Source organism: Chelonus insularis, unplaced genomic scaffold (genome assembly GCF_013357705.1).
Source record: "Chelonus insularis isolate UGA/USDA-ARS -01 unplaced genomic scaffold, ASM1335770v1 scaffold_303_pilon, whole genome shotgun sequence".
NCBI lineage: Eukaryota > Metazoa > Arthropoda > Insecta > Hymenoptera > Braconidae > Chelonus > Chelonus insularis.
Window position 1 is genome coordinate 703298 of NW_023276792.1, and position 15470 is coordinate 718767.

Genomic DNA, 15470 nt, shown 5'->3' on the forward strand with positions numbered 1-15470 from the left:
ATAAATAATGTCATTATTTTATCTTGTGAAATATTAAAATTATCAATTATTTGAGATGATTACGGTAGTTTAATAAATATTTAAGAAAATGATCGTCACAGTACTTCTTCGTAACTTTCCCAAGTCAGGACCAAAGCAGAAAATTAAAAAAGTGCATCACTTCTTGCAGAAAAAAAATTGTAAGTATAGAATGAGAAAACAGGTATTTTGTATTCTTTTTTCTACTCACGCAAGACTGGAGAAATAATGAGGGTAGCTGTTTTCCTCGAAATAAGAAGAGCGACAAAGTTTTAGAAAGAAAAATTACAAAGATAGTACTGCAGTAAGGACATCTTTACATAGTTTCTAATACTTGTTAACAAAGATAAGGTTGCTAATTAGTACGTTTACTCTAACACATTTATTGCATATGATCAATTTTTCATAATCATGCTGAAGTACCTTCGGTGTTTAATAAATCAAACAAAATAAATCTAATTCATTTGTCAGAGTAATTGAAACAATTCATTTTGATTAAATTTTTTGAAATTATTTACAAACTTAATTTGGATTTATTATTTGAACTTCATTATGAAATAATCACGTGATTATTCATCTATCGAAAACAAAACTGCTATTTTTTTAATTAGTACTTTTTGATTTTATTATTTTGTGTTTTGGTTTTTTGAATTACTTTTTTATAATATTATCCATTATAATAAATTTAATATTGTAAAAAAGACTCAGTAAGTTTTAATCTAGAGTTGATTAATTTTTAAATGCTTCAAATATATATGTATAATTTTTACAGCTAAGCTATAAATTAATTAAGCATTACATTAATAATTTAATGAGAAAAATAAATAAACAATAGAATATAAAATTAATAGCCCATTTGGTCCATAATTTTGTCGGCGTAGAGGACCCAACAATAAAATTGAACGTAGCTAATTTAAATTGAGAAAGAAACTTATACATTGAATATTGTCCTGAATATTTTGTGTAATAACAGCATATTCTAATAATAACAATGATATGAATGTAAATTTTTAGTCTTCTAAAATACTATGCATGGTTTGAAGATCGTACGTGAATATTAAATTTAAACGATAAATTAAATAATATTTATTCAAGTTATTCTTTCAATAATCCACCAACCAGTAATATATTTAAAATTCTCAACTTTTTCAAGCTTAATACGAAAAAAAATTTTTTTTATATTCAAAAGCTTAAAAAAGTTAATTCTTCAAAGTAATATTTAAATAAAAAATGATTTCTCAAATTGACGAATCAACAAACCATGCACTTCCAGTTCTATAACATCAAATGATTTCCACTTGGAATATCCATCTAAATAACTTCGTAGTATACCAGCAATATTGTGAATCATATTCTCGAAGGCAGCATATAATTCACCAGTTTATAACACGATTTCCAGCAGACTCAGTAGTCTCTCTGAATCTTCTTTTCATGTGAATAAGAGCTGAAGGGTCAAGTTTATATCCTCTTTAGAACCATAGGCTTCGACATTGATATGTGTACATGTGGTTGTTGACATTTTTTCAGTCGCACATTATTTATTGAAAATCGTGCTCAATTCTCTGTACATGTCTCTACAACAGCCACCAGCGCACATCATGTAAGTTATGACGTTCATTCATGTACATACATGCATCAACATATATGCACATAAATCTATACAGCACGTTTTTTCTGGTAATCACAAATTATTATTCATTATATTTTCCATTTGTTAAAGAATGTCATAAACGTGATGTGAATTTATTTTAAATAAGATATGTCCTTCCATTACAATACAGCTGCATACAAATATATACACATTTATTCTGGATATTAATTATAACTGGTGTTCCATCAATGATACTCTTAGAATTTATCTATGAATAAAAGCATGTTTTTGATTGTTGTTTACTTTTTTGAGCATTATACGTCGCAACAATACATTTCTTTTTAGAAAATGGTCTTAAACGGATCCAGAGATACGCTGAAAGTGTACATGAGGCTAGTAGAACTGCCAGTAAGACAATTAAGGTAAGGGCAAATCCCGGGGTCGTCATACAGATTAAAGTTGATCCCGGCATACTCTCCTTCACGGGAAAGACAATTGCAGAATCAGTCGTAGTTTCTTGATTAGTTTCATCAATAGCAAAAGTTAAATCTCCAGTTGAGACAACTCTAATAATTCTATTTACTCCAACTGTTTTTAAAGGAGCTTGGCTGACCTGTCGTGACTTTCTGCGTCGTTCATCACGCGGTCTTCCAGCTCCAGCTTGAAGATATGTGTCTATAGGTAATGGTAGTGGTTGAGGAACACCGTAGCCCACATCCGGATGGTGATTCTCAAGTAAGCCAGGACCGGGATCTAATGGTCCAGATTCAGAACATTGATCAGGACAATGGTATCTGCAGATTTGAATAGTGCACTGGAAATGAACTTCCATTGAATCTGGGAATTTAAAAGCTTGGAAGTGAGCATAAGATAAAACTGACGCACTGGCTCCAAAGTTTTTGATTTTTATAAATCGAGACATGAGTTTGGGTCGTGTTATGCATCCCTTCTGATCTACTAATTGAATTGGAGCACGTTTACCGTCATGAGCAACACAATTACGTACTAACATATCAAATTTAGCATCATCATCTTTAATGGCTAAAACCATAGTCATTGTTTGTCCTATTTTTACTAACCCTGATACTTCTGATGCCCATGGACCTTTGCCTACTTGAATTTGCATCCAACAGCCGACATTATCTCCAGCAAAGTCTGCACGAACAACGTCCAACATGTCTACGGGGAAAGGTCTAAATGATACTGATTTTTCATAAAGATCATGCCAAGTGCACCGTAACTTTCTCGCTTGATCCCAGACCTCTTGAACTTGAGCGTCGTATTGAATTACAATTATGTTCTCGAAATATGTTCCCGATCCAGATTCTGCACCATAACCATAAAGACCATTTTCAGTGTTGCCAGCCGTTCCACAGGCATGAATTCCAATTTCAAAGTTCACTGAGGTTTTTCCTGATCCCGGCGATAGATGAACACAATTTGAATTGCTATAATGTCCTTTACTGAAAACTATACCGAAAAATGGTTTATCAAAGCCAAGGAACACTTTCATTGAATTTTTTTCACATTTTACATCGAGTGACACGATTTTTGGCATATCTGGAATCGATACTGGCCAAGATTCACCACCAGATCCACTACCAGTTGTAAAAATTTTGTCTAACGCTTCATTTTGTGATTGCTGTTTGTTGTTAGAAAGTAGAGGCGGAGGTCTATGGTAAGCTACATTGTGATGAGGACGATTCAGATGTGCTAAACCAACATTGCCTCGAGCAGGAGACAAAGGTAACGGGTGTCGTATACCGGGATTTTTATACTGGTTTGAGTTTTCACTATCTCCTAGTGATTCTACTGCTATTTGATCTACTACATTAGCATCAGTGTCTTGACGATTTGATGCGGAATTTTCATTTCTCGTTTCTTCTCCTGGTATTGCTTCAACTACTTCAACTTCCTCTGCTTTTGTCATCTGAAAAATCAATGATTCATCATCAGTAAACGCCATTATTGCATTAATTATATTTTTATTTAGAATGTTGTTTCTAATTTGTTTTGACAGCATGACAAGTAGAAAATGCTAGATAATAGACAAGTTTAAGTCGGAAAGAAAAGAGTTGTAAAAAGATTAAAAAAATTTATAGGACAAAAAGAGTAAATTTTCGTTTTCCCGAAAATAGGAGCAAAACTTTATTACTCTTGCCACCGATTGCAACACATTTGACCTTCGAGGATAACGGTTCCTCCACTCATTACTTGTGGATTTAACTCTCGGTCAATCGGCCAACCAACTTTACCTGCTCTTGCACTACTCCTCATATTTACTTGTAATTCGAACGTCAACGCCCCTTTCCACATATGCGCTATTCTTATCTTTTCATTATTATTAATACCCGTAATATCACTATCATCTATTATTACTATCATTATCACTTACATTATCAGCATCTCGTTAGATTTATGATAAACGAAACTTGAAAGCATTTCTTCCTGGTTTATTATCATAAATAAGTAATGCTTTTTTAGTAATAAATTGACGGAAATTACAAGTACGAAATTGTTTGAAATTTGATCTATCGAGAGAATTCTCCGAGGAATGTAAGATGGATTTCAAGGTTCCCAAGTAACATTCAATCGTCGCCTTTGGCACTAGGTCAGCTCAAAATCAAGTATAACGGTGATCGTTCTTTACTTTTTATATTCTCACTGATTCTTTACGACATTGGGGTTATAGTGTGGTACAATTATTGTATTAATTTCACCGGCACTTGTTAATATACCTTATACAGAATTTTAAAAAAATTATTCCACTTTTTTTTTATTAGAATATAATAAAATTATAACAGTTTCTTTTTTCACTTTATAACATTGAATTTCCTGATTCAATTCAGTTGAAATTTTGTCCTACAAATTGAGATTTATCTTAACATTCAGAATTTCACTACATTTCTTTATGTTAAAAAAAAATTCAAAGTATTATAAAAGATTGAATAAACGAGATATTGAATTTTTCATGGAGATATTGCTATATAGAATAACTAACATTATGGTATAATTTTTAATTTTGTACTTACCCCGCCGAGTAGGAGACAGACTAGAATAAAACTATTCAACATTCCGTTTGAAAGTTGAGATCCAATTATATTATCCTAGATCCTGCAATGAAAAATAATCATAATAAAATCTTGGCAAAATTGGTAATGGTATTTTCATGATAAATTCATGTGTTTAAACAGAAAAAATAATCTTCCTTTGAATTGTTATTAAAAATTTAACTATGTTAGGAAAACATTGATATGTTTAACATCCATACGAATAATACGACCTCCGTATCTCATTATGCCTCATTGGTATTATTTGTTATCTTCTTGTTAAAACGTTTTTTTAATAGAAATTAAATACATCATTAAATCGAGAATTAATTTTTTGTGCTAACATAAAACATGGAAATATATTAAATAATTTTTGATAATGGTAGTTGCTATTATTGTTATTATTATTATTTTGTTGATGAATAATTTAAAAATTTTATTTCATACAAATAGAGAAATAGTTAAACAAATGAACGTTTTTTGCTGAAACTAATCATCATGTTGAATAAATATAGTATAATTATAACAATAGGATTGATAATAATGACGTTAACTGTGCTTGGGAGAATATACCTGCATGAGTAGCATGTGGCCTACTGATACATAAAATCAACTTGTGTTAATCTCATGCTTTTCAAGAAGTCCGCACGTGTTCCCTTACAAGTGTTTCATTCTTATCCAAACAAACCAAAATTTATTTAATAATTGATAAAATTCAATTTTCTTAAAAAATTAATTAAATTTATCTACTCCATAACGAGTTACTGAACCAGTTTATTAGATACTTTTGTAAAGTCATCTTTAGGGTAGATTTTTTTTTGGCCTATGGCCTAAAAAATATATTAAAATAAACATCATTAAAATAGTTTAAGGTCTTAATGATAGTCATTTATTGATGGTTGGCTTGAAAAATCGGAAACGTGAAACGTGAGTGCTATTTGTTGGAGATGATGTTACTAAAAGATCTAACAATGTACACACACATACCTTAGACACTTACTTGACCCACTTAACTTTGCATTATACGAATCAGTCACTTCGTTTCTTTAAATGCTTTAAATTTCATGAGTTATGGGTTAACCGCTTTGAATAATTTATTTTATTTATGGAATAAGATCCTTAAAACTTATTTCTATCCAAACTTTATTGATGCTTTATATTTACTCTTGCTGTAACTGTTTTTGAATGTGGGTTAAATCAATAGATAACTAATTAAATTTTTAAAAAACGAATTATTAACGTTTAAACTTTAAAATTTTTTGTAAATAGGATAAAAATGTTTTTAAATTTGTTTTAACAACAATTTTAACTCTTTAAACTAAAAATTAATGTGTATTATTTCAATTTCAACCTTCTCTAATTTTCTCAATTTATCCATCTTTTAGATTAGGTCCATTTGAAGGTCTACTTATCCTGCCTAACGAGAACAAATCTGCAAAGTTACTCAAGATTTACCAACCGGGGTAACAGTAAGTAATTTTGAAGTGAAATTAACTTGGTGATGGACATTAGACACCTTTTTGTGATTACTAAGTGAGTGAACTTTTGAATTTATCTTTCTCCAATGTTCATATCCTCACCATCTTTTTTTTCAATGATTAAATATTCAATTTTATTATCATCTTTTCGACGTCCTCTATTTAACAGAAAACAATAGAAGGATTACGTCAAGTTCATTATTGATTAGAGTAAATTCCTTTCAATAAATCCCTAGAAAATTGAGGTTTAGTCGAACCAATTCACATCTTCAAATGGCTTACATTTGTCCTGGAAACAATAGTTATCGATTGATCAGTCTCCTGTTTACTTGTTACATTGAGTTTATTTAATGGAATAATTTTTTTTTCAGTCTTTAAATTCATTTCATTTTCTTACTGCTAACATTTTTATTACATGCCAACTATTCAACTCCAACTTTAAATTCTCACAATTAATAAAATAGCTTTACACCCATAAAAATCAAGAAAAAACTCTACCAACTATGAGCAAGATTTTATATTAGATCATTCATATAATCATCATTAGTTCCTTTGTATAAATAAGATTTGCTTCTCTTTAAACTTCTTTGGATATCCTTATACAAGAATTGGACACGCGGGAATGGAATGAGATCTTTGCCAAATACACATAACGGGTTTTATTGGCGTTCGGAGCAATTTAAACGTTTTTTTTTCTATTATTATTCTGATGGCAATATTTGTATAAAAACTTAGTACATACAAAATAATCAATGTGAATAGCTCGGAAACTAAATAATTCAATATTCAAACCCCTTTTGTACGGATTTAAAAAAAGGACACGTTTTTATTCAATCATTATTGAAATACAAGTTTTGTTTTATATACCAAATAATACAAATTGATTTATATCGATTTTGCTATCGAATATTGATAATTCTGCGATTCATATATTACTATTAAAAATACAATAGCTATTAAAAATAGAGTTGATATTCGATGTTTATCTACGAGAACTTACATGTTAGATAATGCATGCAAATTCTAATTTTTTAATAATTAACTACTTTTTTGTTAATTTGCTGTTATTAGAGTAATAAATATTTTATGAGATCCATAGAAAGATTTTTTTTTCCAATTCAATAATAATTACCATTATAATGATAATAATGATTATAAAACGTTTGATTAAGTGTGTAAAGAAATGGTAATAGGGAATGCTTCATTAATTTCCATAATGAATGATAAATGGATCTTAAAACTTAATGAAGTGATAATTAGGTAAATAGATAAATTAACTTACCTGGATAAATGAAAACAATTGATTAGAATGAAAATTCCACCTTCACTGTCACCCCAATCACTATCACAAGTCTATAATTATATGAACCACTGATGGAAGAGTGTCGAAGAGTCAAATGAGCTCAAGGCCACCGCAAGCACGTTGGAGTAGCCTGACTGAGACGGTAGTGGATTGGGATATGATGCGTGTACGCGGTAACTCTTCGAGTCAGAATGGGATACACCTGTCTGATATACAGAGTATACTATAACGTCGCGCGTCCCGCCCCCTGACCCAGACACGACAGTACAGTTATATAGGTCTCCCTCGTCTTCAACACCCGACAACTATATACCAATACTACACCATCACCATCATCCACTACATGGCTTTACTCAAAACAGACCAAGCCATAGTTACATAGCATCCCCCATACCATGTCATTCTGGACCAATCCCCACCACCTATACGTCACCTTAACCTCATCGTTTTTCTCGACCTTTACAGTTTGGCACCGTTGTCTCATTCTCCAAGACCACTTCCTAATCGTACATACTCTGTTCCTCATCAGTACTCCCTTCCTGTTTTACTCCTTATTCATTCACTCCTTTTACCACTACACATCTTGCTACTGTGTATTCCTTCATACACCTGTGGATGTGGTACAAGCAAACTTGACACCATTCAAGGTCTAAAGAGGGGTCATTTAATTCTTTATTAAAACGCGCTCATTTTTTTATTAAAAAATTTTTTTTTTATAGGAATTGCAAAAAATGGTCTAGAGAGAACTGTTTTGATAATTGGTGATATAATAATTACTGTAATTAAATAAGCTGGTTTAATAAAAAAGATTACATAAAATTATTTAAAATATTAAGTAGACCAGTTTTGGAGCAATAATTGGCAAAAAAACAAGCAATTAAATTTTATGAAAAGAAATATTTAGTAACAATATAAAAAAATGGTTATTATTTAATTAAATATTGATCTAAATATTTCAACGGTGATTTTAAATACGATGAAATAAAAAAAAACTCTTTAATAATAAATAATACATTGTAGTAAAAAATGATAAAATAAACAAACGAGTTAGCGCTTAATAAGTTTATTAATTTTTTAATTTGAGTTTTTATTATATATATCGATTGTATATCTATAAAAAAATAAAGTTGATTCATAAAAATCATGAACAATTAGTCTCCTAGATTTTTGGAGCATGCTCCAAAAATATCCAAAAATGTTTTTCAATGAAAAAATTATTTATAAATAATTTAGAGTCTAAAAGTGATGTAATAGTTGATCCTTCTATTAAATGTCTCTTATTTTGCAGAAGTTTTTTTCTATAAAATAAACGAAACTATAAATCATTTATTTATAAGCTTAATTTTCTCATAAATTTCTTATTTAAATAAATTACTTCTTAAATGTCTTCGTAATTTCTCAAGAGCGTAATTTTTCATGCAAGACGAAAGCACCATAAACTGTAAAATAGATTTAAAATGTTTCACTGATTATTTATTAAAATTTCAAGTATATCGTCAAATTGGGTGAGATTAAGAAACTTTCTGCTCACGTTTTCATCAGTAAATGGATTTTAAGATGGTCAATGGACATTTTATCGATGTAGCGGGACAGTAAGAGAGAGCTTGTTCCAAATATCGAATAATCGACATGGGTTACATTCCATCATTTAGAGTCGATATTAATCTTCGCATACGCCTAAATATTTAAACCTTTCATTCCTTTTTTTTCTGCAGATCATTCCAGGAAAATAATCCAAGTAAAATAATGGTAAATACCAATAAAAAAATATCAAATAATGAAATGAAATTTATATTATGTAGTAAACGTTTAACAAATCGACCGACTGACCGACCGACCGCCGCCGCTGTGACATCGTCATACGTGGTCATACGTGCTGCATGCGATGCGACTGACCTACACCTAGATAAATGAAGACACGCTTGCGCACCAATAAGACAGTATAGTACCAGGGAGTGAGAGAAACATGAATACTGAATGCAATTTAGTGGACAGACAACAGAGAAAGAGAATGAAGATGAGATGTAAGCGTGAGTATGAACCTAATTGCATATAATGTATGCAACAGTGTGTTCACGTCTTTTACAATACAACTTCAATGTAGAAGAATAGCAATGTCATGATTTTTATTTTTAACTTGTAAAAAATAAATACTAGATGTCTACTTAACAGAAAATAAAATACCATGATATCTACCAGAGCTAAACCTATTAACAATAATTAAAAATTTTTTTAAATACCTCTGATACATTTTTTTAATTGTTATTTTTTAAATAAGTCAATTTTGTTAATTGCGGCTGATAATCATCTTCACGCATTTAATAGATATAATAAATGAATGCATTCTTCTAAGGAGCAAGAAAAAAAAAATATATAAGAAAGTTGTTTCCCTTGAAATTTTTCGAAAACTCTATTGTATTTTAGAAATTAAGGGGCGGATACCAGTACTATAAACATCCTGACTAAAGTTGCTGTCTTGTACTGTGGTTATTTTTTCTATATAAGCAGATGCAGCAGTTTAGTTTGAGACGGCACCTGATTGATACTCCCTTAATCTTGGTAAACCTTTTAAAGATGATGAGATTTCTTTTAAGAATTGCGGAGGATATACCTGACGGATATCCCGTGAGAATTTCAAACTTACAGGACTTGAGAGTGATGGAATTATTCTTTGGTTATTATCAAAAAAGTATTAATCATTCATTTTTGATGTACCTATCATATTATCTATTATCCAGTTCAAATAAATGATCATTTTTCGGATTTTATAGTTATTAAAAATCTCATTAATTTTATTAGGATTTTTGAAAATAAAATCAATATTTTACTGAATTTACGAAAATTAATGAGATTTCTTTTCAATATATTGTGAATCGTAGAATGTTTGTGTACATTTTTCAATACAATTTTCGGAACTAAAAGGACATGATAAATTATGTCTATTGATGGCATATCAACATTCACTCACATTTTAAAAGTTAAAACTTTTTTAATGTCTAGTGAATAACATTTACTTGCTTTACATCGAATTTATATACATTAAAATTTTTATGTATTGCATTAATTTTTTAAAAATAATTTTTTTCTGTGAAAACAAAATAAATGAAATATTTAAAAAATATGTGACAGTGTTAATTATTTATAATTGTTTTCTTTTTTGTTCAATAAATATTATGATTATTATTTATAAATTTTCTCAAATAAAATAAAAACTAAAAAAACGGCATTTCAGTAATTAATCAGTTAATTTTCATCTTATTATTTATTATTCTCATGATCTAAGTCATCATATCATTTTATCTTATTTGTCAATCTAAGATATTCTTTAAATCTAGTACCTGCCACTTGTATCATAACGAATCATACAATGTATAATAAACATTTATTTAATGACACTAAATATATATGTACAATTAACATTCACACTTTTTTTTAATATATTGTTGCACATTTCATTTAATTCATGATTAAAAAAATGGTTGATTAACAATTAAAAAGTGACTTTGTTGTTTAATTAATTTCTTTACTATTGTATTAATTGCAAAAAAGTGTTAACTATATCATTTTTAATCATATTTTCATTGTGTTTAAATTTCTTCAACACGTTCCATCTGTGATTTAAAAAAATAAATAAATCATTTGAAATAAAATCAGCAGCCAAAGTGTGCATTTTTTTATATGCATATTTTAAAACTTGAAAAATATATATAATTTTACACAAGTGCTGAAGCAGGTAGAGAACTATGCTTTGGTTTAGTTTTATTAAGAAACACTTTGATGCATCCGTTGAAATCAGCGCTAACTAAAACATGTCCACCGCATCCCTTTGTCCTTTGTTCTACGACAGGATCAACAGGATTAGCTGTTGCTTTCGAGTCATTTTTATTGTCCTCTCGTCCTTCCCACTGTTCTCGCGCTTCAATTTGCCGAATTATACTATCAGGATTTGGCGCAAAAACAGCACAAGTAACAACTGCATTATGAGCCTTAATACCTTCCCAAAAATCATTACGATCTCGTCGAACACTTGAAAACTTTGAATAATCATGATGAGTCTTCCAAATGTAAATACATTGATTTTCCGATCCCGCCACAATGTATTGTCCGTCTGGGCTAAAGCTTGCTTTGATTTGACTGCTAACATTAACGTATCCTTTATACTTACAGGATAGATTCAAATCTCTCAAGTCATATAACCGAATCCGCGAGTCATTAGAAGTAACTAAAATTTTATCTTCACCTGGCATCGGTTCAATACCACTAATCTTTCTTCCTCGAGAATTTTTTCCTCTCGTCGATCTAACATCTATTTGAGTATGATATTTCAACTGATCGGTATTATAAAATATACAACGACCATCGTACGATCCAACAACAGCAAATTTACCGTTTTGACAAAAATTAGCAGCTGTTATTAACTTAGTCTGCCCATCAACTTCATTCCAAACTGCTACTTTCTTATCTGGAATGTTCCAGAGCCGTAATTTACCATCGAGAGATCCAGATAAAAAATACCTGTCATCACGCGGATGGAAAACAATCGCAGTTACAAAGTCAATATGTTGAAAACAGCATAAACACTCTTTGCGCGAAATGTGCCACAATCTGACGGTTTTATCCATTGATGATGACAATACAAAGTAATTTTTAGACCATGATACATCTAGGAGATCTGACGTATGACCGGTATATGTACAGAAAGGTTTAGGCATAAAAGGACTTTTAGTTCCTTCAATCTCGCTTAATGCACAAGCGATGACATTAGGATCCTCCATTGACTGTTGTGAGACTAGAGATTCTTGTGATGGAGTCGGGCTTACCTTTTCTGCATTATACTTGGTTCGCATATCTTGAAAATACGTAAAAGCATCTCGTAACACCCAGATTCTTAAAACACGATCTTGTCCAGCAGTTGCTAGTAGTCGTCCGCATGCTGAAAATTTCATACACCAAACCGGACCCACGTGTTCACCACTAAGATCTTGAACATGTTGAAGACACGAAAATTCATAAGGTCCTTTGTGACTATTTGACGCTTTTAGTTTTATAAATTGTGGTTCTCCAGGATAAACATCGTCAACTATATCCATCACATCTTCTTTATGCCGAGCATGAGATACTTCTTGTGCTATAGATTTAGCTTTGTCCATTGTTTTTTTTACAGTTGAGCCCAAAAAGCGTTTTAATTTTTGAGTTTTTTTGCGTACACGACCTACTGGTACATCCTCACCAGGTGGAATTGACGACATTTTGCTATCTACACTCTCTTCGTCACTTTCTTTTTCTTTTTCAAGACTGGAATTACTCACGTATTCAGATGTTAATCGCATTATGTGTAAGGACAAAGGGTTCATACATTGTGGAAGTTTGTCTTCAGCAATACTTAATGGAACACGCTCTCCAGTATCCAAATTTAATACTGTTACTTGTTCTAATATTTCCTGAAACAAGTAATGCATGTCATGTAAATAATCTTATTATGAAATAATTAACAATAATTTTGTTACATTAACTTAACTTGGTTAAATAAACCATAACTAACTAGAATTACAATACACAATAAGAGCTATCATGTAATTTGTATAAACTTTGGATAATTTCAAACAAGTAATAACGGGAATGTTTTAATTTTAGAAAAAATATCGAATGGAAAAAATTCGAATTTGTGTATAACATGATTTAACATAAAATATTTACCATATCAGTAAGCCGTTTGCCTGAATCTGTCCTTGTCCTCACAAACATATTAAGCTGTTTCACCATATCTTGATCTCCTGCGGATTTACGTCTTTCACGAGATCCACAATTATTAGCAACTATCCTGTTTTGCCCAAGAGAATATCGTCCAATACTGTTACTCGATATAGAACCCATCGGGCTATTTGATTTATCACTTGACTGTAAGCTCAACAGTTCAGCTTTCATTTTTTCTAATCGTTCCAGTTCCTCTTTTGATGGACCTTCAGCTTTTGATTTATCCTCATCCTTAAAAATTATCAAGAAAAAAACTTTATTCATTGTTAATAGAAAAAAATAAAAACAACTAAAAAAAATACAATTAATACTACTTTTTACTGCAGCTGAAATTAGCAGCATTTTTTAAATGTCTATAAACAAATCAACCGCATGGATTGCTAATAAATGGAATGTACATGAAGAGAACATGTAACAAGAGAGGATGAATTTTGAATAAAAAAAACCACTTAAAGGCAATACGATGAACAATAGCTTGATAACTTTAATACGCTTTTAAAATCGACAGGCAATTTTTAACAACCACTTTTTAAAAACACTGACCCGATATTGATGGGTATAAAATCCTCTCATAGTGTTATACAACTCGAAGTGAACTGGAATTTTATTATTCCTTAGGTAAAGCACGAGATTACTTGAAGAACTTGCCTGAGGCTTTACGACGTATTGACCTTTGGTTGCTGACCTTATGTCCAATGAATGTTCAAATTCACGCGTTATTGACTCTATTGTACTTGCTGGACTCGGCAGTGATGATGATGCAAGTACAAGCCCGTCTTCATTCGGAGGCTAAAAAAAATATTTAATTTGCTTTATTTGCTTAATAAAGTTCTCTTTCTATCTTTCATTTTCTATAAGCATAATACTCACAGCAAGATCAGTTGGTGTATGAGCTTTACACTTTTTCTTTTTTCTTGGTGGAGCAACGGGTACAGAATCCTGATGATTGCTATCTACAATTTTTCCATTAGTTTTTGTGCTAGCTATAACGTCTGGCTCTTGAAGAACAACACTAGATTCGCACTGTGATGGTAATCTATTTCTATCATCAACTGGACTATCTTGAACTAGATCTCCAGATAATGTGAGTATACTAGACGACTGTGAAATTCTCTCTGACTTTGTATCTTCATCTTTATTAGGAATATTTCCTACAAATGACATTTGAGTATCGCGTGATAATGAGAGTGGACACGAAACGCCAGGTATTACTATGTTAGATGTAGTATCGGATCCTCCAGCTAATATTCTTCCAACTCGACCCAATGACGTCATACTTTGAAGGCTAAGAGTATCATGCTCAATTATACGGAATGGATGTGATGTTTTTGATGGCGTAGGATATACTCCTTCAATCGATGATGTCTGACTATCAGGTGGTGAATTATTAACTGGAATATCATCATCTTCTGTTTGCATCCTTTGTCGGAGCTCACGGAATCTCCGTCGTCCAACAATCTTATCAGATGATGATAGTATTTTAACATCATTTTCATATTTCTCTACATGACCACTTGTTTTTTTGTCTTCTGATGAGTTACTAGTTACCACAAGCGGTTTTGGGTCTGGGGGCTTTACAAAAACGTCAGATTCATCTGGTAAACTAATTGACGTTAGTGACTTTTCATATTTGTTAGAATCTCCAGATATGGATTCTCTTGGTTTACTTTTTCTGAAATGAAAAAACTTATTATTATATGATATATAATTACCAACCCATAATTAATACAATTGATGAGTAAAAAATGATTCAAAATATTTGTTGATTATCATTTCAGAGTTCATTATCATTTGAGTATTCAAATATGTCATTTCGATAGTTATCACTCATATAACGTAGGTATGAATAAAATTATAACGAATGTTGAAGTATTTACCTTGAACTCCGATGAAAACTGTCATCTTCAGCATCAAAAAACTCCTCAGAATCAGTGCTATCTCCTGACATTTCACACTTTTATTGTTGAATATTGCCACCAAATTTTCGACTAACATCGATACTACCACTAATTGCACGCAGTGTTCACTGTACAAAACATAAATTATATTCCATTTAACTTTAAATTTTAAAAAAATATTCTAGCCTTACGTCTTTAAAGACAGCTGAATGGTCTTGGCATATAGGAACTAATTCTCAACTGCATATATAATACATATATGTATACACAACCAATTGCATATTTCTATTTTTGCGATTAGTATTGTAAGGAAATGTATTGCAGAGTCACATTCATGAAATATTTTAGTTCTCGAATGTTGAATAATCGAGATGTCAG

The 15470-nt window shown here is 30.9% G+C and overlaps 2 protein-coding genes across 3 annotated transcripts; both read right to left on the reverse strand.

The window, feature by feature from the left end:
* Positions 1-664: 664 nt before the first annotated feature.
* On the reverse strand, positions 665-7618 carry LOC118073468 (uncharacterized). Its single transcript, XM_035093980.1, has 3 exons — positions 7420-7618; positions 4642-4723; positions 665-3539 (listed from the first exon to the last, which is right to left on the reverse strand). Exons 2-3 carry the CDS (start codon positions 4681-4683, stop codon positions 1878-1880), a joined length of 1704 nt encoding a protein of 567 aa, XP_034949871.1. The 5' UTR covers positions 4684-4723; positions 7420-7618; the 3' UTR covers positions 665-1877.
* Positions 7619-10683: 3065 nt separating this feature from the next.
* Positions 10684-15386, reverse strand: LOC118073525 (WD repeat-containing protein 44). Of its 2 annotated transcripts, XM_035094082.1 has the most exons (6): positions 15284-15386; positions 15072-15220; positions 14065-14866; positions 13738-13983; positions 13138-13425; positions 10684-12881 (listed from the first exon to the last, which is right to left on the reverse strand). In XM_035094082.1, exons 2-6 carry the CDS (start codon positions 15140-15142, stop codon positions 11154-11156), a joined length of 3135 nt encoding a protein of 1044 aa, XP_034949973.1. In that variant the 5' UTR covers positions 15143-15220; positions 15284-15386; the 3' UTR covers positions 10684-11153. The 2 variants fall into 2 exon arrangements, with proteins under 2 accessions (XP_034949973.1, XP_034949974.1); XM_035094083.1 differs by having other exon boundaries at positions 13843-13983; positions 15072-15361.
* Positions 15387-15470: the final 84 nt, after the last annotated feature.

Bases quoted from the DNA above. Each gene is read 5' to 3' on its own strand.
- LOC118073468 (XM_035093980.1), bottom strand. From the start codon at position 4,683: ATGTTGAATAGTTTTATTCTAGTCTGTCTCCTACTCGGCGGG. The intron at 3,540-4,641 runs GTAAGTACAAAA...TTGATTTTTCAG, and splicing joins TCTGTCTCCTACTCGGCGGG to ATGACAAAAGCAGAGGAAGT.
- LOC118073525 (XM_035094082.1), bottom strand. From the start codon at position 15,142: ATGTCAGGAGATAGCACTGATTCTGAGGAGTTTTTTGATGCTGAAGAT. The intron at 13,984-14,064 runs GTGAGTATTATG...TATTTTTTTTAG, and splicing joins ATACACCAACTGATCTTGCT to CCTCCGAATGAAGACGGGCT. The intron at 12,882-13,137 runs GTAAATATTTTA...TACTTGTTTCAG, and splicing joins GCAAACGGCTTACTGATATG to GAAATATTAGAACAAGTAAC.